Source organism: Protomyctophum parallelum (assembly GCF_964188405.1).
Source record: "Protomyctophum parallelum genome assembly, chromosome: 3".
NCBI classification, from domain to species: domain Eukaryota; kingdom Metazoa; phylum Chordata; class Actinopteri; order Myctophiformes; family Myctophidae; genus Protomyctophum; species Protomyctophum parallelum.
In genome coordinates, this window is record NC_139698.1 from 22906571 (window position 1) to 22927468 (window position 20898).

Consider the following 20898-nt stretch of genomic DNA (forward strand, 5'->3'; position numbering starts at 1 on the left):
ACCCAGTCTCATATATGTAGCCTACAATATTGTTTGTTGTCCTACAATAGATCACATAACACCACCTCTGGTTACCCCTCAATATACAAATGCATTACATTATACAAAATTACTCAAATACAACACAACAGCGTGGCAGTGCATTCTACAAAAGAAAACACTCCCCCCACCCACGTTAAAACCCCATTATTATTGTATATATCCAAAGTTTTTTTTTCTTCTTCCCCTAATAAAGTTAGTAGCCTATTTGTTGGTTCCCCTTGCCCCCCCCCCCCCCCCCCCCCCCCCCCCACCCTCCCCCATGAAAAGCGCCAATTTGGGTAGCCTACTCAGAAAGCATTTGAGATTATTGTTGTCGTCACGTACCTTTCTTGTTGTGTGTCTCATTATTCTGATTGTTTGCAGGCTAGGCTATATTGTGTATTGTGCGCTTTCTCCACGCCGCAGGGGACAGTAAAGTAGCCTATAGTCTATCGCCAACATCTCGAAAAGAATAGACTATATTATATACACGTCGGCCTTACTCACGTTGTAATAAAGAGCATAATAAAATCTAATCTAATGAAATAGATACCATTGATTCTGAGCACAATCATAAATAAATGACCCTGTCGAGCGTGAAAGCGAGCCCTGCACATGAAGTCACTTTGGTCCTCAAATTAGACACTGCCTCCCCCTGGTGGCTGAAGGACAGTAGCAACACACACACACACACACACACACACACACACACACACACACACACACACACACACACACACACACACACACACACACACACACACACACATCAAGAGGCCTATATATGACCTCTATATGCCTATGACCAACATTAAGGAGATAAACATTGGGATTTACTTGTGTTAGTCTAATGAATGAATGAGACAAATCCGTCTTGTCTTGTATTAAGAGACATCCTTTACCGGATTATATGACACCAAAAGCATAGTGTCGATTGACACTTGTTTGTGTAACACAAGATTCAAAATAAACATGTTCCTTATATCCCATGCGCTCTCTATGCCTATTAATAATCAGCAAATTCAATAGAATATAGGCTAGGCTATAATGTGTGTGCATGCGGTGTGCGCCATGCACACCGCATGTCTGTGTGTAAACAACATAGCATACCAGTGCGTGTCAAAGTGAATGCATTGCATGCTATCTTAAACGTTTCATTGCCCATATTTTTAGGCCTAACTCACTCACTGCTAGTCTGTTACCATCCTGTTGACTTGTCTATAAGACTATAACAACTATCGTGACTCGCGAGCTGCAGGTTGCCAGAGACATATAGACTGTCTGAGACTAGCAATGGTTTCATATAGCCTCGTCGTGAAACGAGTGAAATATGAAATAAACTGAATCATGTGCGTGTTTCTTTGTTGTTGGCAGTTTATAATAATAATAATAATAATAATAATAATAATAATAATAATAATAATAATAATAATAATAATAATGAATTACTATTATTATTATATAAATGTACAGTTTAGTCGCCCTGACTCCCCTATAGTTGTTGAGACATGTATGCTGCATTTTTCGCTGTACATTTGGGCAGGCTACATTGGGTGAAATGTGTGCCTGCTGCATTCACCCGTCCTATAGGCTATATAGCCTATAGCCTATATTTATTCTCGTTCCAATGACCTCCAGTCAGTCCAGGAAAGCAGCAAACGGTCGGAGCGTCTAATTGCTGGTGCACAGTTGTAAAGCAATTAAAATAGAGAGGGGGGAAAAGCCAGACTGCATGACAGCGCTCCACTTTTATTGAGCCTTCCAGGATTTAGACCTTTTAAGGCAGACCCATCTGTGTTACCCCCCCCCCCCCCCATCTGTGTGTGTGTGTGTGTGTGTGTGTGTGTGTGTGTGTGTGTGTGTGTGTGTGTGTGTGTGTGTGTGTGTGTGTGTGTGTGTGTGTGTGTGTGTGTGTGTGTGTGTGTGTGTGTGTGTGTGTGTGTGTGTGTGTGCGTGCGCGCGCGCGCGCGCGTGTGAGTGAGTGAGAGACCTTTCCATGCATTGACACAAATTCACCAATATTATAGACATCGAGCTCTCGCGCGTCAAACGTCAAAACTCTCGCGATATGCCCTCGAACGCCTCTTACATATATATTTACACCCTATAAACAGTTAAGCTGTGATTGGGGTTCATTGCAGAGCAGACCTATGGCGACCAGTATTTAGTTTGCCAGCCATGGAGGACTGAAGCACATGCGGGCCTGCATGCATGGGCCGTCCGGTATGCCGGCAGGGAAACATTTACTACCCATGTAGTGAAATTGGCAACTCGCAGACCCTTGACAATAACATCTCAGAGGACATATTTGGTTGCACGTGCACGTGTCATTATTACGTTTTACTATCGCGGGTGTGTTTTCGTGCATTCTGATATAGCCCTCCTACATGTCAACGAAATGTTCAAATTGAATAATATTCAATTGTGAAAGAGATATATATCCTAAATAGGCCAGGGGCCGGGGATATGCATGCAGACTTCAACATAGCCTGTTTGTGTGCACGTATATGTGATATATTTAATACAGTAAATGGCAAGTAAATGTTTCAAGTGATTATCCCGTGTATTTTATATTCTCAAAATATGCGTGTGTCATGTGTTTTTAGATTAAATAGGCTATAGAATTTGCAATCAGTCAAATAGCCTATAGATTATGATCATTAAAAATTGTTCCTCTCCCACAGTTTTTGTGTGCAAATAATGAATATCACTTTGGAGATAAATGTTTGCTATACAAACTACTCTTTATTTCGCATAAGACTTGACAACGAGGTATTTTAAGAGTGCACAGTGATGCCCCATATATATATATTCACAAATGAGTCAAAAACTTGGCATTAAAAAAAAAAAAAAAAAAAACAATTGCAAAGAAATTATAATAATAACTTAAAACGTTATGCAAATAGGTAGTCAAAAACATTCAGGTAGTTAATGCATACAATCACGGACAATTTTAATTCGACTTCATGCAAAAAGCAAATGGCCTAGTTGACTAGGTTCTGTGCTATACTATGAACACAAAAACAACAGGGCATTAAATGTCCCCTCACAAATATGAACCACGAAACATCATAGAAAACGATCCAGCATTTCTTTTTTTCTTTTTACAATAACCACACAACACCTATGAGTGTATAGCTGAAGCAAATTATGGATAAAACTCACTTTTTTTGTTGTTTTTGTTTGTTCGACCTCGAAAGAAAACAGCCTATAGGCCTACAGCCTGAATGTTATCCATAGTAACAGGATAGGTGGTGTATAGGTGGGCACCTTATTGGACATCTGGGCACCTCGTTGTATCAAATTGGCTATTTTGTCCAAAATGTTAAAAAATGTAATATTTGGGAAATGGTCTTAAGTAAAGTAAAGTATACATGATTAGAACATGCTTAAAAATTCGACAAAAAAGGTATAATATTTCTACAATTGCTACAAAACCATATCCAGTCGTTTTGGGGCATAAACAATATAGTCTCATATGATGTATAGGCCTACCGTAGCTAAGACCATTTTTCAAATTTATATATTTTTTTTTTACATTTTGGACAAAATAATAGCCAATTTTACATCGAGGTGCCCAGATGTCCAAGGTGCCCACCTGTCCTGTATCCGCTGTATATACAACACCATTAATTGTCTCTCCGGCTCCGGTCTTTGTTCCCCTTCTTCATCTTCATGCGGCGGTTCTGAAACCAGATTTTGACCTGCCGCTCGGTCAAATTCAGCTGTCTCGCGACTTCGTATCTACGGTCGCGGGGGAGGTACATGTTAAAGAGAAACTCCTTCTCCAGTTCCAGTATCTGGTGCTTTGTGTACGGGCAACGTTTTTTCCTGGTCGACTTCGCGTGAAGCCAGTTCGACGACGGTTCGACGTTATCTGGAAGTGGAGGATGGATGGAACACCGTCATGTTGAGACAACACGTTGAATATTGGGCTCACAATCATAATATATAGGCCTGTGGGTATATATAAAGCCCCGTATATGTCAACGAGAATAGCATATAGGCTATATCTGCAGGATATATATATATATATACACACACATATATATATATATATATATATATACACACACACACACACACATATATATATATATATATATATATATATATAGCCTATAACCTAATGACATTCAAAATAGGGACGCCAGGGGGGTGAAAGTGGTTGACTATATCATGATATGGCCTTAAATTAATGCTTTACGGATGACTCGATGCTCTTCCCAAAATAATGCAGCGCCCTTATAGATATAGGCCTAAATCCTTTTGATCTGTTCGCATGGGAACAGCTGTAAAATCTAATACATGAATTAAAAACACTCATGTTTACATGAACCATGTTTACCACACTCCCAAATAGCTTTTGGGATATGTTGTATGTTGTACTGAAAAGTATAGAACTGGTGCAACATTGCATAACAGTGAGACATTATATATGGCAAAAATATCTTCCATGCATGCAGGTCCTGTCCAGAATACAGTGGCCATTGAGTGGAAAACATCTATTGACCAGACCTGCAGGAAGGGAAATAAAGGTAACCGAGAGAAGTCTCCAATATATAGCCTATATGCTATAGCCTAATGGACCTGATAAATACAGGCGATTTGATCGACGATAATAGCATAATAGGCCTATTATTAAGGAGACAAGCGACTCCAGATCGGCGCTGAACTCGTTGCGCATTTTAAAGTAAAAACACCAAATGGATCATTCTGCACGGTGTAGCTTACTTGTGTCTGTTTGCTTCTGTTCTTCGGGCAACGCGCTCTCCGCGGCTGGCCTCGACGAGTTGGACGTGGCGGTGGTGGTGGTGGAGGTATCACAGGAAATCTCCGTGAGAGACGTTCCGTTTTCAATGTCAGGCAGAACAAGAGGTGTGTGCGTTTCCAAAGTTGTGCAGTCACCACTCCCAACGAGGGGCTCAGATTTGATGTCATAGTGCATGGCCGTGGTCGGTAATCCCGTCAGGCACAGGGACGCGGAGACCGGGTCCAGCGCCCAGGAGCGCGCAAACATTCCATCGCTGTCCCCGTGGTGGTGGGTTGTGTAATGGTGGTGGATGTAGGTCGGTGTCACCGTGCCCGGGGGCTGGGCCGAAATGGGACTCCAGGATCCACCAAAAATAGACGATTTCGCCTGCAAAGGGCAAGAATCCGGTCCGCCATATTCGGTTAGCATCGTCGTGTGGTGGTGTTGCCCAGCCTGTTCCACCCCTGCGGCTGCGGAGTACCGCGGTGCCATGTCGACCTCTTGCTCGGGAGGAAGACGCGAGTCGACGTAATAACTTGTTCCCAATGTCGACATGACAGACGCGCTGGCAAAGGACGGTACACTCATACAATATTTAGAAAAGCCTGTTTCATGATACCCCGCCGCTTATTTTGCTGCACTGGGGGAGCAGAATACGTCCAGTTACTTGAACCTTGCCCGAGACTGGATAGGGTGGCTGGAGCACGTGATCGTGGGACAGAACAATAAATAATAAATCAGCCCTGCTGCTCCTACTAAACCGCCACCATTTTCCCCATCATATTTTAATAGCAAAACCATACGCCTTTATTGGGAGATGTTTCGTTTTATAAGCTATAAACGTTATTATTTTGGTCAGGAGAGCCCGTGTTAGCGGACGACCGGACATGGTGGGAGTGGGGGGGCTCAACAAATGAATTGCCCGTATACTTCACAACATCCCCCATAATTGTGAAAACACTAAACAACCAATTAGCCTTGCACTATACGGCAACTTTTATATCCCCAGAAAATCCCAGTGCAGACAGTTATTCTCAACAAAAATGGATGGTCATATATCTTCCCAAATTCGTATAGGCCCGTATACTATTTAGGGAGGGACTTACTTGTGGTATTTTAGTTTGGGTGAAATAATACTTGATAGTCCTCGCGACCTCGTGTATTTGTTTAATCAAAGAATCATGTAGATCATTTGCAGTGAGATGAAGCAAGCATCCGTTCTGCATGGACATATTCATTTCATATAAGGTTTGCACTGTTAAAAGTAGAAGTTTTAAAAAAAAGAAAGATTCCATGAGGTTAGAGACTGTATAAATCGTTGCAGGCCGTTTCCATTTATGGACCAAAAGATGCACATTAAGGTGTCCGTAATAGACCTCAGTCTAGGCTTAAGGCAATCTCAAACAGAAAGTGGGGGTGGAGGTTATTTGGGTGCCATAACGTTGCGGTTTTATCACGGGGCAATTCGGCTGTTTCTCTTTAGGTTACAACCTGGCTGTCTGGGCTAAATATCGCCAATAAACCCCGTCTTTTGTGTCCATTCTCTGGAGTAAGCAGACGCATCCGGCATTTTCCAAGGCGTGCATGGGAACTCTGCCGCGCACGAGGCAATGGGGCAGACTGCAATGATCATAACCGAGGACTTGTCTGTCTTTTTTCCCCCCATGCTTATACAGGCGCACAACAATGCAGCTCATTTTGACCTGCAGTTAAATTAGCCTATAGTCATTGCGATGGGAAGAGGCTGCTCGTAACAAAAGACTGAGGCCTAAAATAAAGATAAGATGCTAACTTTGTTTCAAGATGCAAAAATGCAATGTCTTTATACATCAGACTGATTATTACACTACACACAGTGCCTGTCTGTCTGGTTGTATTTCTATATTTAGTAGAATTCATATGGGAAATTGTTAAATTAATGAAAAATGCATCCATATTTCTGTTATTGCACTTAAAGCACGCTGTAACTTGTTTTGAAACACGAATAAAGGCGTATACGTGTATGGTTTTTACGCATGCACAGTAGCCTATATAATGCAATGTTCCTGTAATGTTTGGAATGCTGTGTTTTACGCATGCTATAGACACTTTGCGTAATCTGTGCGTAATGATTAAAGTAACTGCAAAACCGTTAAATGGTGAAGATGTGACGACTTTTATTAAGGTAATCAAGGCAGTTCCGTGTTGTGGGAGAAAATAAAAAGTCAAGTCACCAACACGAGACTATAGTCCTAAACCACTCGACAGTCCCCGACTCTCCTCTTGACGAATAGGAGTGCATTGATGCCCCCAAAAAGGGCTTTTCAGATGGAAATTCATAAATAGAAATACTATTATCATATTTTACTATACTCACATATACTCACTAAGTTATTATTATGGAATTGGTGCCAAAATAGGCACTTGTCAGATCTGAACATTATCTCATTATAGATAATCATATGTTCATACTATTATAATGCGTCGTGATAATATTTCGGAAAGCAGCGCGCAAACAACTGATTTTATATTGCGGTATACTATAGTCATTAAGGCCTATTGCGATTATTTTGGAAGTCTTTTCATTGTGCATCATGAAGTATAAATAGAGATCTTTTTTTTAATAATACCCAACCACACCTTTCTATACATTAGTCCTATATTGACATAACTGACTCACAACGACTCACAAATCAGTGCCTAATCTGTTTTATAACAACCCGCTTACTTTCAATTACAGCATGAGCAAAGCATTACCATTTGTATGCAGGGTTTAAATGTTTTGTTGTTTTATCCTTTAGCAAATAGGCCTATATGCTCAACCACTATAGCTCTAACATCAAATATGAGTAGTGTATCCAGTAATAACACAATCCTATTGCAACAATGTTAAATATAAAATATATTAAAATATGACATGTAAATATCTGAAAGGCCTAATAGTCGACGACCATCTCGACAGTCTCAGATGTTTTAAAAAAAAAGAAAACAAACTTGCACTTTCTTTTCGGAAGCAATGAAAAATTCTGCAAATGTATAGGGGATGCTTTTTTATTATACTTGGCCAGCAAAAAGTGTGCAAATATTTATCAAACCTCTTGGGTGTCTTTAGCTCTGAACATGAAAGGTCTCTGACGCTGAAACGTCAAAAAGAAATCCCAAGGGTTTACTCCAGCATGCAGATTCCAATGACTCACTGACTCAATTATGTACACGCCTATAAAGCCATGACACATTTTTGTCACAATCTTGAATATGTTTTTTTTATATATACACAGCGGATTGGGACATCATATCTGTAGACATTTATAAATACATATCCACGACAAAATTGGGGAAAAAAAGAAAAAAATAAACAGACGTGAAAGTAAAAATGTCATCAAAACAACAATCAATAAGTTAGCGGATAGGTCTGCTATCCCGTGGATACATTCTTTCTTCTCACAGTTGTGGTGGGATGGACGGACGGATGGATGGACGGATGGCTGGGGTGGGGTGCGGCTGCAGGGATGAGGGGCTCGCCCTTGCCATTGATGGTGGAGGCCGGGCAGCCAGCCAGTCAGAGACCGTATATATAGGCCACAGTGTACCGTCCCTTCGCATCACGAGAAACTGAAGTTGCCCGAGAGCTCCCGGATTCTGTTCTCGCGGCTCATTTTTTTCAGTTTCATCCTCCGGTTCTGGAACCAGATTTTGACCTGTCTGTCAGTCAGGTGCACGGCGCGGCTGATCTCCAGACGCCGTTCCCTGGTCAAGTACATGTTGAAGAGGAACTCCTTCTCCAGCTCCAGAGTCTGGTGCTTGGTGTAGGGACACCGCTTCTTCCGCCCACTCTTCGCCGTGAGCCAGTTGGCCGTGGCCGGTGTCTCGGTTTTGCCATCTCCTATACAATAAAAAACAATAATGAATGGATTATATACATGAAACAATTAAGTGAAATTAATAAACAGTACGTCCATCCAATTGTATGTTTGGTATATGGCCTATACCCTCTTTGACATTTCAAGGAGCTATGTTATCATTTGACGAAATTATTTGCCTATATGTTTGACCACTTGAACCCTATAGCATCCCCTATTCCGGGATGGGATTCTCAGTTCTCACAACACCCTTGCAATGCGGTGAGCTTGCAGATTGGCTATTTTCGACAAAGAAGTGCATATAGCCTGCTGCAGGGGGGAAAGGTCGGACCAAGTATAGGCCTAGACGACCCCGGTGAAGGTAGTTTACTAATATGTTTTATTTATTTTTATTTTTTATTTTTAATGGATCAGATCCAAGGCAAAAAAGATTAACGTTTCAAAAGCTCATATAGGCCTGTACGATGTTAAGTGACAAGTTTCCCAAAGGCATTGCGCCCGGAGTGGCACAAATAGGCATAATATTAGATCATCGGAATAACAACTGTGTTAGTTTTTACGACTCACGATTATGTCCATGCCTGTGAGCCAAATAATTGGCGGCACCGACGAAAAGACAAGTGGATACTGTTACATTTCACATTTTAACATTTGGGGCATGTTGCTATTAGCCTGTCAAATGCCCACCGTATTCCGCAGAAGCCTGTAGGCCATTACACATTTATTAAGACATAAAACGTAGCCTACACAGTCTGCTGAGATTATGGGTTTGCATTTTATGAGGGGACGGCTGAGGACATCAGCGTCTTGCATTGGACAGATGGACTGGGCCGGATTGGCCTTGCTGGTCCTCGTCATGCAATAATAAAAACACGAGGGGAAATCCCATGCAGTCCATGGCCTCTGTTGTCAAAACCACAACCACGTCCATGCCTTTAGCAATGAGCTCTAGCCATGGCGTAGTTGGGAAGCGCAGCCAAAAAAAGAACGCTGATTTAAGACATATAGAAGAAAGGGGGCCATGCGTAAAAGCTTATGTAAACAATCACACGTATTGAGAAGCCCGGGGGTCTTTTATAGGCGAATCACCTTTAACGGCTTTTTCTGGGCTTTCTGCGCAAGTCTCTGTTGGTTCAGGAGAGGACGAGTTTTCCGAAGACAGACGGGTGTCCTCCTCGCCTTTAGCCGGGGCGCATGCAGGCGCTGCGGGGACGGGCGCCTCAGCCTCGCCGTCCCTCTGCTCCGGATCCACCGCCGAGGCGCCCGGGGGTTGCGAGCTGGCGTCGAAGCGCGCAGGGCGCTGCAGAGTAAAGTGTGTCAGGTTTGGCTGAATCTCTTGATGGTAGCCCTTGTTGGAAGACGACGTGTTATACGTCTGAGACAGACGGAAATAGCCGGGGACGGGAACGGTGCTGCCAGTAATCGGGCACGACCCGGGCGGCACCCGCGTGTAAGACATGTCATCACATGATGTCGTGCCTTTAGGGCATTTCTCGGATTCATAAAGGCAATATGCGCTCTCCTCTTTTATGCTTGGGGAGAATGAACACTGGGCCATGTTATTATGCTGGCCGCTGGGCTGCTCTGCGACGCGACAAGATCTCGGCGTGTCCAGCCACGCTTCCATTCCTTGAACATAGGGACCACCGGACGAAGGTACAGTCTGAGAACTTGGTTCGCTGCTGCGTTTGCCGAGGCTCGAGAAGCAGGAGCTACCGGAGAGTCCATATGCATATTCCGCTGCGGGTTGCAGATACAGCCCGTTGCCCTGGTGGTGGTGGTGGTGGTGGTGGTAGTACGGGGCGCCACTGTCTCTCACGTTGATTAGGGAGTCCACGAAAAACGAATTTCCAGGCTGGTTGTTGGGGCATGTCATCGTCGTGGTGTAATTTGACGGAGGATGAAGATAGCCCTTTCTGGCTGACATTTCTTGTGCAAAACATGCTGAATATAATTACTGATAGATAGTCGCACTTCTAGCTGCTTTAGCCGACAGCCAATTAAAACGGCAGACGACGTAGAGACTCCTCCCCATTACGAGCATGCAGTGCATGCAACCGTGCCTTATATTATACTTTGTTTTAGGCTAAGTAGAAAAGAGAATTTTGAGGGGGGCTGGAAAGACCATCAAAGTTTTCATTTCAACTCAAATATAACCCCTCATGTCATCTTGGATATGAAATTGGCTATAATATTGGGCTACAAGCTGCCAATTATGCCAATTAATGTAAATAAATCACTGGCATGCCTCTCGGTTGATGAAAGATGTCCCTAACGGTTGTTCTACATAACTTTATAGCCAATCTTACAGCACTGTAAAAATTTAAGGTACTCAGGGTGTCAGAGAAGCGTATGGCACATCAAAGACCCAACCGGTGCTCGTGCCTTTGATAATAGGGCTCTCAGCTCTCCCAAACCACTGTTTATAGGCTATTGCTCTGAGGAGCATTTGCAATAAAGTCTGGTGGTGTGTTGTGTTGTGCAATACAATGTACACACAATATGCTTATCGAATGTGCAGCTTCAACTTTTACATTTGCATATACAGCCTAAACAAGTTCAATCCCATTGATATTCATAGTTTTTGCCTAAATCCGGCCGAGACTGGCTATTGTCCATTTTTATGGTATTAACTTTTAATTTGTATTCTTTACTTTGTGTTTGTGTGTGTGTGTGTGTGTGTGTGTGTGTGTGTGTGTGTGTGTGTGTGTGTGTGTGTGTGTGTGTGTGTGTGTGTGTGTGTGTGTGTGTGTGTGTGTGTGTGTGTGTGTGTGTGTGTGTGTGTGTGTGTGTGCGTATACATTTTAATACAATGTAACGTGTAGATATGCCTAATTTGTGTTCAAATTGTTATATGCATACTTGCTTCTGATTCTGAATTCTGATTAAATGTTGTGATCACAGCTATATTTTTATTATTTTAGCAACCATAGATATTTTCTTCTCAAATTAGGTTAAATATATTGTGATTGATTGGTGATTGAGGGGCAAACCTATAGTATAGGCCTATCCGGATAACTGTCTCTTAATTACCGACGTATATTGCAGTGTTTACAAGGGCAGCTGACTGTAATCGCATGAGGACCATTTGATCAATAGTCTCAGCACTATGCAACTATATATATGTTTATTGGGGATATCATGAACTTCAGCAGCACAGATCAAATTGATTCTAACAAAACGCATATAACGATACAGGCATTTCTTCTTTTGGGACAAATTAAGCAATGTAAATATTGTGAATAGTGACGCAATTGTGAAGCAAATTCACATATACGAGGGTCCAGTTTGAGAATTCAATAATCATTTTTCATCTTTTAAGGAAAGGCACATACAATATACTGTCGGATTCGGTTTAGGATTAGGCCTATACGCCCTTCTAGATCTCATATTTTTGCTCAATAAAGGCATCTTCACAACACACACACACACACACACACACACACACACACACACACACACACACACACACACACACACACACACACACACACACACACACACACACACACACACACACACACACACACACACACACACACACACACACACACACACACACACATACACGATATGTGTTGACGATTTTACGATCTATCTATCTATCTATCTATCTATCTATCTATCTATCTATCTATCTATCTATCTATCTATCTATCTATCTATCTATCTATCTATCTATCTATCTATCTATCTATCTATCTATCTATCTATCTATCTATCTATCTATCTATCTATCTATCTATCTATCTCTTAGGCCTATCAATGAATCTTCGTTTTGTTTTTGTTTTCAATTCACGCAGGTCGCATATCAGCCCGAGAAAGGCGCATATAAGTTATAACACATTTCAGATAAGAAAATAATAGACGTGCTCCTCTTCTCAGTGCTTAATCAATATACCGTCCGTTTTCATATATGCTGTAAACGAATTAGGGTTATAGGCCAAGTTGTATGTTATATTATAAGACTATATATATAGAATATATATATTAATGTGTTTAAAAATATATAGTTTGCAAATGTTTTGAATGTGTCCAGAAATAGGCCTATATGTGTCGACTGAACAAAATTATGTATTGTAATATTTGTCTGCTTTATATTCACCAAAGCTGTGCCTTATTATGTCTAAAAGGCAATGCGGAAAATTACATTCAAAAGGCTATATGGGCTAATAGGCTATACTTTTAATAATTTACACCTGGACCAATACTATAACCGCGCAGCCAGGCTGTCTCCAAAGCCTATAATGGCTTGATGTCGAAAACTGCAACGACTTGCTATACTTTCGGCTCATGTGTAGTAATCGTATCCCGTGGTAAAAGATATACGGGTATATGTTGTCTTTATAACGCGCATAAACGCTCGTATAGCTTATATTTTATTTTATTGTATTCCCCTGAAAGAAAATTGACATCTTATTTTTCCATTTTCATGTCTTCTCTTTCTCTGTGAACCGCGTGCGCGCGTGCGTGCGCGCGCGTACCGCGCAAGTACACGGAACACACACTTACGTATACACACACACACACGCACACACACACACACACACACGCGCACACACACACACACACACACACACACACACACACACACACACACACACACACACACACACACACACACACACACACACACACACACACACACACACACACACACACACACACACACACACACACACGTTCGTTAACAGCTTGGCACATGCCCTAATATAGAATCTCAATATTGTTCTCACCCTAAAATCTATTTTACTCGCATAGTAGCCTATTTGGATAAGCATGCAGTTAAACATCATATTTATATATTAACTAATTATTATATAGCTGTTAATTCGACATTTATTTGGATAAGCAGTTCAATTATAGTTCATTATAGGTTACTTCGACATTATGCCATATAGAGTATAGTCTACGTTTTGGAGTAATAGTGCTAATCCTATCCTATAAGAACACTATTTGTCTATATGTGCACATATATAGCTTGCATGTTGGTAAACAATTACCATGCCCTAACGCCTTTACAGACACAATTTTATGTTTAATCTGCTTAATCTGCTGTTTTATCTGTGTGTAATGCTTAATTGAGTCGTCCACTCACAGTTAACAGTCTTTGTATTGAGTTTGTGCTTGAAATGTACTGTAATTCTGCAAACTGTTAATAAATATTTCAATCAATCAATCAAAAAACATACTAGCAGTCTATAATTAGGGTATAGAGTTCCGTTTCAATCAATAGTGTTTCAAGCCTCCAGGAAATCCACGTGTATCGTGTAAGGCCCTATAGCCTATATATTTCTCCAACATAGGCCTAAATTAGCAAAAGAAAAAAAAGAAAAATCACAAAGATGTGATCAAGTCGTCTAGTATACACCATATAGTTTACATGCAGTTGTTTAATCTTACCTGAATAGTGAAATCCTCCAGCAGATTATTTTGCTGGAACGATGCTCCAGTTTCAGCAATTCACGGCAATGACATTGATCTGAGGAGCGCCACCCAGTGGAGACAAACAGAAACAACAACCAACCAACCCATGCACAGACAGTGGAGCCTAATGGCAGAACTGCTGAATAGGCTATACTATTCCTTCCTTCCACCACCACCACACCACCATCACAGTATGATGCTGGAAGCAAATGACGCCGGAAGGTCCGCGGACACAAGCTTTCAGTGCTTCCAGCCGTTGTTTTCGGCCCCTTAGTCACAGTTAATAACCTTGGTTCTCAGACAGTTTATGGCACTACACTCCAAATGCTCCAGACGAATGCGCACTTTTATGGCCAAGTAGCTGGAGCAACTGGGAGGATGTGCCACAATCAAAGCGGAATTCCTGTGCATCTTAACACAGGATGGACATTGTACGGGGATGAGTGCACATCACTATTGCTTACTTGCCCTTGTCCATGTGTAGGCCTAGATACTATAGCAGTGGACCTAATAAAATATTGTCTTTTTCCTACTCGCGTGCTGGCATTGGATGGTGCACATTTGAGTTGGCCTTACATTTTTCAAAAACAACCATCGAGGCCGTATAGCCAGTATTATACACAACGGGTGGTCAAAATGTTTAAGCGCTGCATTTCGACTAAAGTCACGACTTTGGAAAAAGTCAGCCTGTCCACCATTATAAATGAATGTCCTTCAAAGTCTTTGTAACGGATATCATTGTAAAATGATTGTAGCAGATCTGGTTTCCAGTCAATGGAAATAAAAAGTGATAGGCCAATATATCACACATTTGATACGACGCACGTCGCATATGCAAGGAAATATAGGATTAGGTATAGGCTATATTGGGTCTAGATCTGCGTTATCTTTTTGTACTTTTAAGTTAGACAATCAAAGTAGCCTATATCTTCAGATTTGAGGTTAAATATATTTGTCACTTTAACCTTGACATTTTGCAAAGATGACAAGGCTAAAGTGTCCAAACCCAATGTCACAGTAGCCTAACTTATAGGCATTTCTTTCTATTCAACTTACATCAACTTTGGGCAACTATTCTATTTTAAAATCAGTATATAGGCCTATAACCCAGTTTTATATCAGTAAGCACACACACATTTTGTCAGACTTCAAAGAAATGTTTGTATTTTCACAATGAATTGAATGATTCGTGAAAAGAGGAGAAAAACATAGAAAATAAAAATATTATAGCAACAATCTTGTGCGTGCGTAAAATTGCGGCAACCATTTTCATTTAGGTGCGGTGTACGGTCCAAACATATAATGTGGAGAGAAGTGAACACGGTTACAGAATAACGTTAACTTTGTAGCCTACTAATATAGCCTATACATCAAAGGCTATTAATATATAGGCTTCAACCTTCCACGTGGACTTTGAATTTGGGGATTGACTCCATGTCTCCATCGCTGATTGGTATAGCCTAGGGGGCGTGCGAAATACAACAACAACAACAACAATAAAAATAATACCCTATAATAATAACAATAACAACAATAATTAATAACCAAATGTGTCTATACCAAATAATATTCTTTAAATACTACAGCTTAGTTTAAACACTTTCAACATGAAGTCTCTATATATATTGTGGGCATGGCCTTAACTATATAGGATCCCCTGCACCCCTCAACACCATTATTCTTTTTGGCAAAAAAAAATAATAATTGCAGATCAACAATGCGATGCGACACTATGTGAGCATATTCGCTGTGTCTCAAATATAGGACCAGGTCCAGAAAAAAACCATTGATTTAAAAAAAAAAACTATAAACTTCGAAAACATCTTCTTAACTTGGCCTCAGGTAAAATAGCAGATATGCCTATATAGCCCTCATTAGGCTGCATGCCATTTATGCCATATTGTCTGTCTGTTTGTTTGTTTATTTGTCGGTCTGTTTGTCCAGTGTTTGCTCACAGCAGAGGGTTCGTCGTGTAATACTGTAAGCGGTCCCTGTTGAGTTTCTTCTCCTTCATGCGCCTGTTCTGAAACCAGATCTTCACCTGGCGGTCCGAGAGGTGCAGCATCCTGGAGAGCTGCAGGCGCTTCTCCTTGTTGATGTAAACGCTGAAAAAGAACTCCCTCTCCAGTTCCCTGATCTGATATTTGGTGTACGGGCATCTCTTCTTGCGTGTCCGCTGTCCGCCTGCGTGAAACACAAAGCAGGCCCAAGGGCGCATTATTATAACGTGCACTGCGCAAACCAGAGTGCATGCAAAATCTGAATCTGTTGAAAAATAAATAAATAATAAGTGTTAAAATATAAAGAAATAAAAGTGACAAAGGACAAGGAATAGCTATACAGCTTTCGCAAAACCCCGTTAAACTTATAGGCTATACGCCAGTTTCTTGAGTTTACAATTTTGTTATAATATGAATGTTCACTTTGATTTGAAATGAATCCGCATTCTTGAAGTGTGCAGGTTGGTTATAGTAGATGTGTTGCTTCTGTGAACTCAGGTGTTGCATTACTCTGTTTACAGGTGGCCTGTGTTTGTAAACAAAGATTCAAGTAGCGCTAGCCTACCTGTATACAACAATGTCCCCAACATGTGCTGAACATGTAGGGATATGCTTGAGTATCAATGGTCTGCGACTGCTTGGAATTGGCGGAACCTGCACAGTTAAACAACGTCTAAAATAGGCCCAATTATAGACCAATAACCATATAACTGCAATAATTGTAGGCTATCGGTAACATATAACCGTAAAACTATAGGAAACAATAAACTATAGTCATACCTTTGACCTAAATTGTAGGTATGTAGATCTGTAACAAGGCATAGCCTCAAACATCAATCATATGGGCTCACTTGCTTGCATCAAATTAATGCATCAATTAGCAATAATAATCAGCTGCGTGTTCAGTGTTGTGTTGTTTTAATGTCTGCATGGTATAGGTATAGCCTATTGCTTTTTATCTAGGCCAAATCGATGCTTATTTTTATTGCAATAAATTGTTGAATCACGCCTTACAAATCCAGCGATTTTGCTACAAATTATGACACAAAATTGGCTTGTGCTACTCTGGCCGCCCATGTGTTTCAAGTAGGAGTCTCCACAAAGCCTATAAAAATAGAACCAAGTGGTTTGGGAAATATTCAACTCGATATGATGGACATTGCAAATTACAAGAATACCAGCTGTGTTTTCAATAATTTATCAGATAAGTTTTGGTTAATTTAAGACAAGAGCCATTAACATGAAGGGCACGTATATAGAAAAGCTTGAAGCCCTGGCTGCATGTGCAGACTATATAGTGGCCCACGTCTTCTTCACGGCCAATTTCAATCCCAAGCACGTGATCTTGTCGTTTATAACAAACTTTTGTTATAGGGTAAATCTGCAGGCCCTCTATAAATCTCATGTGCTTATAAAACAGCATATAAAAACCTTTTATAACAGCGGCGCCGTCGTTTTCCCTCTTTACATAGACCTACAACAACTATAGCTGCACACACACACACACACACACACACACACACACACACACACACACACACACACACACACACACACACACACACTAACAACGGGTCTCTGTAGGCTCATACTTACTGCTGCTTTTGGGGCATTTCTCGTCATTGTTGCCGGTGGAAGACTTGGGGCTGCAGCAGCTTTCCTCGCCTCCTCGTGTCGTCTCCTCCGTGTCCCGAGACTCCCGACACGTTTCTGAACCTGGAGCCGGAGCCGGGCTTATTTTAGCGCCGGCGTGTCTGTCCCTGTCCTGATCCGACGAATGGTCGCTGCTGCTCGGCGGCGTGTTCTCCACTGCGCTCGCGTACGCGTTGTCGAAGAACTGGTCGAACGCCTGTGGCAGCACCCCGTTTCTGCCGACGCTGCTGCCATAGAAGCTGGACACCGGGTTGTTGGGGTTGGAGTGGCACGCGCTGCTGCTGGAGCTATTTTTCGCGAGTATTTCCCCCAGTGAGGTCTGGCTTGTTGTCATACAGTCCCTGTGCATGTAGTCCTCCGTGTAGCAGTGCGAGAGGCTTCCCCTGTGGTGCCATTTGGAGCTATCAATGCCATAGTCCCTAAAAGCCCCGTCTCTAACGGACGGTACCTGTGCCAGAGAGGATTGGTAAGAATATGTCATAGGGCAAGAAGCCTGGCTTTGGCTTAAATAATGGGGGAGACTCGAGAAGTCGGCTCCGGAGACATAATACGTGCAGCTGCTGGGCAAATACATGTTGGACCCGGGGATTCGCTCATCAAAATCCATATTCTGTAGTAATTCGCCGTGCGTCTATCAATCCTCGCATAGTTCCTCCGTGGCGCTGCGCTCTCAGCCACTTTGAGGGCAGATCAGTGGAGCAGAATTTCTTAGACGTAAGCTGACGTGGGAGATCCATCTCTATCCATTCCTGAGGGCGAAAGCCATGTGACCATGGGCACAAACTGACAGATACGCCTCAACGATGCCGAGGCTATATATGAGCCAGTGACTTAAGAACACAGACCAGTCCAAGGCTATCCTGAGAGGAAAATTTGACAGGGGATATTTTTACCTCAATGCTAGGCTTAAAACATCAATTGAAACACTGTTTAATTTCATTTTGGGTAAGAGCAACTTTTGAGTGATGATCTATGCAAATCTCCGTTCATGTATAGCCTAATTTGCAACATGCAAATAATATAGGAAAAACCCCGCAAAGAGCAGAAAATGAGGTAGGCCTATACATTTCACAACTTTACGGTTGTTAATTTCTGGCCAAATTGGCAAACCAACGCACCATATGCTTTCACGCAAAAAGCCGACTTCAAATCCAACCCCTCACCTTAACCCTAACCTTAACCCCCTCAGAGGGACCTTGAGCCATATAGCCTTGAATGCGAAAAGCACTCTGTTTGGTCATCTATCTTTTTTTATTTTGTTTTTATACTTTGCGTCTTCTCCGAAAGGTCAGAGTGGACCTTTCGCGACCTAAGCTGCAATATAGTGATATTTTATACATTTGTTTTATCTGCAAGCATATAGGCAAGTGTAGCGAGGCTAACGCAATGGCCATGGGCGGCAACATGACCGCCCATTAAATAATTTAGATATAGGTCTAATTATTTCGACATTAAGACTTGTTATTTATTTATTTTGGTTTACTTTTTGTTCTATTTTTGACCTATTTTGTCCTACCGCTAAATCTGAACCTTTTCATGAAACTGATACCACCACGCATTAGCCATAATGTGGTGCAATGCGGCGGTATTGGCTAAAGCTAAAGGTAACCCAATAGAAAAAGACAACCCAAATACGGCTAAATTCCTGCTTTATTTGGCTACTACGCATGTTTAGGCGAACGTCAGTGGGCCTGCGCCTTCGCACGGTCCACATGAGAGTCCATTTGTATACTCTCAAGGGCTAAACCAACACTGTGGATTTTCTGTGTTGGACCATTTGAGAAGTTCAGTGAAACCATACCGTGTTGACTTCTCGCATGATAACTATGCCCCATGTCCGTTATATGGGAAATTATGTTTCAACGATACGTTAAAGGGGCGACCTTAAAAGGCTAGGATTATTATTCGTGGCAGGAATGTTTTCATGGGCGTGAAAAGCAAATAGTATAGCTAGAATACGTTGTGCTTTCTCGAATAAGTCACACACACTTATTCTAGTCTAGGAACCCCTATGTGTTTCAATGGTGCGTCCAAGGTTATACATTGCACGCGCGAGGTAATATAATCATATAGCCTATTTCATTTTTTCATTTCACTGGGAAAGAAAAGAAAAATAAATAAATAAAAAGCTAAACTCCTCGGTTCATATAACGTTCTAACATTACAGTGTAGTGGTGTTTTGCAGGCCTAACTCCGCATGTGGGCCGGATGAGGCTGACTGTACTCTGTGAACATGATTAGTGACGCTCGGAGCCCCGCGTGACGAAGCACGCAATTATGGGCCAGTGCATATAACACCACGGTGTTGATAACGTTTAATGCAAACGTGTTATAGGCCTGTTTACAGGCCGTCAATAATCAGGCGATTTCTGAATGAAGCGGAGTGAGGCTATATTAGATATACTGATAGGCTTTTTACACTGTCACAGCTTGTAGGCTATATATTTGGCAAACAAAGCTATATTCTAGGGTTAAGCATGTGTAGAGTAGAATAATATAGGCCGAATTTATTTCCATTTGTCAAATTGTCATCGCTTCTTAAAGTATATGACCACATGGGATATTTGGCCATTTGGTATGCCGGTTAGTGCAAAAATGCTTCCCATGCAGCGCATCTGTCATAGCTGGATATAGCCCAACGTGATGTGGACTATAGTATTAGCCAAAGATGGATGTTTGTCACCTGCTGGAAACACAGGTGTTGCATATAGTTCTTATACTCTGCACTCACTGGATACAATATTATTTAGAGACTTTTTGATATTCTAATAAATAGCACGAGGAAAGTATAGGCCGACGCCAGTCCCTGTTTCCGTGGGGTGTTCGAAATTATTCGTATATAAACAAACAAATAGCTTATAGCCCGCCGGGTTCCTGCAGATAAACATATAGGCATATAGTCAAAGTTAAAGAGCACTATAGGCCTAGTTTAAAATATAGTCAAATTATTCAACTCGACCAATGTTAAGTTGCAGTTATCTGAGATTTGTTTTGAAAAATGTGAGCATTAATTCGACCACATTAATCCTGCAGGCGTTAAAGGCTATATGCGTGAACATAGGCCTATAGCATATGCATATCTCTAAACTCAAAGGCATGCAAGGCATTGCAAAGCACGCGAGCTTGTAGATCTGTTACTTTAGCTATTTGTCATTTAATGAGTCTATGACGAATAGGAGTTAAAATGTTTAATCCTATGGACCTC

General features: G+C 41.6%; 3 protein-coding genes across 3 annotated transcripts; all 3 read right to left on the reverse strand.

Annotated features, from left to right (window-relative positions):
* Positions 1 to 2921: 2921 nt before the first annotated feature.
* On the reverse strand, positions 2922 to 5404 carry hoxa9b (homeobox A9b). The gene is made up of 2 exons (XM_083760935.1): positions 4756 to 5404; positions 2922 to 3898 (listed from the first exon to the last, which is right to left on the reverse strand). The coding sequence occupies exons 1-2, from the start codon at positions 5360 to 5362 to the stop codon at positions 3651 to 3653; spliced, it is 855 nt and encodes a 284-aa protein (XP_083617061.1). The 5' UTR covers positions 5363 to 5404; the 3' UTR covers positions 2922 to 3650.
* A 2596-nt stretch (positions 5405 to 8000) lies between these two features.
* hoxa10b (homeobox A10b) lies at positions 8001 to 10547 on the reverse strand. Its single transcript, XM_083761031.1, has 2 exons — positions 9703 to 10547; positions 8001 to 8636 (listed from the first exon to the last, which is right to left on the reverse strand). Exons 1-2 carry the CDS (start codon positions 10538 to 10540, stop codon positions 8356 to 8358), a joined length of 1119 nt encoding a protein of 372 aa, XP_083617157.1. The 5' UTR covers positions 10541 to 10547; the 3' UTR covers positions 8001 to 8355.
* Positions 10548 to 15227: 4680 nt separating this feature from the next.
* On the reverse strand, positions 15228 to 18341 carry hoxa11b (homeobox A11b). Its single transcript, XM_083760932.1, has 2 exons — positions 17637 to 18341; positions 15228 to 16224 (listed from the first exon to the last, which is right to left on the reverse strand). The coding sequence occupies exons 1-2, from the start codon at positions 18298 to 18300 to the stop codon at positions 15992 to 15994; spliced, it is 897 nt and encodes a 298-aa protein (XP_083617058.1). The 5' UTR covers positions 18301 to 18341; the 3' UTR covers positions 15228 to 15991.
* Positions 18342 to 20898: the final 2557 nt, after the last annotated feature.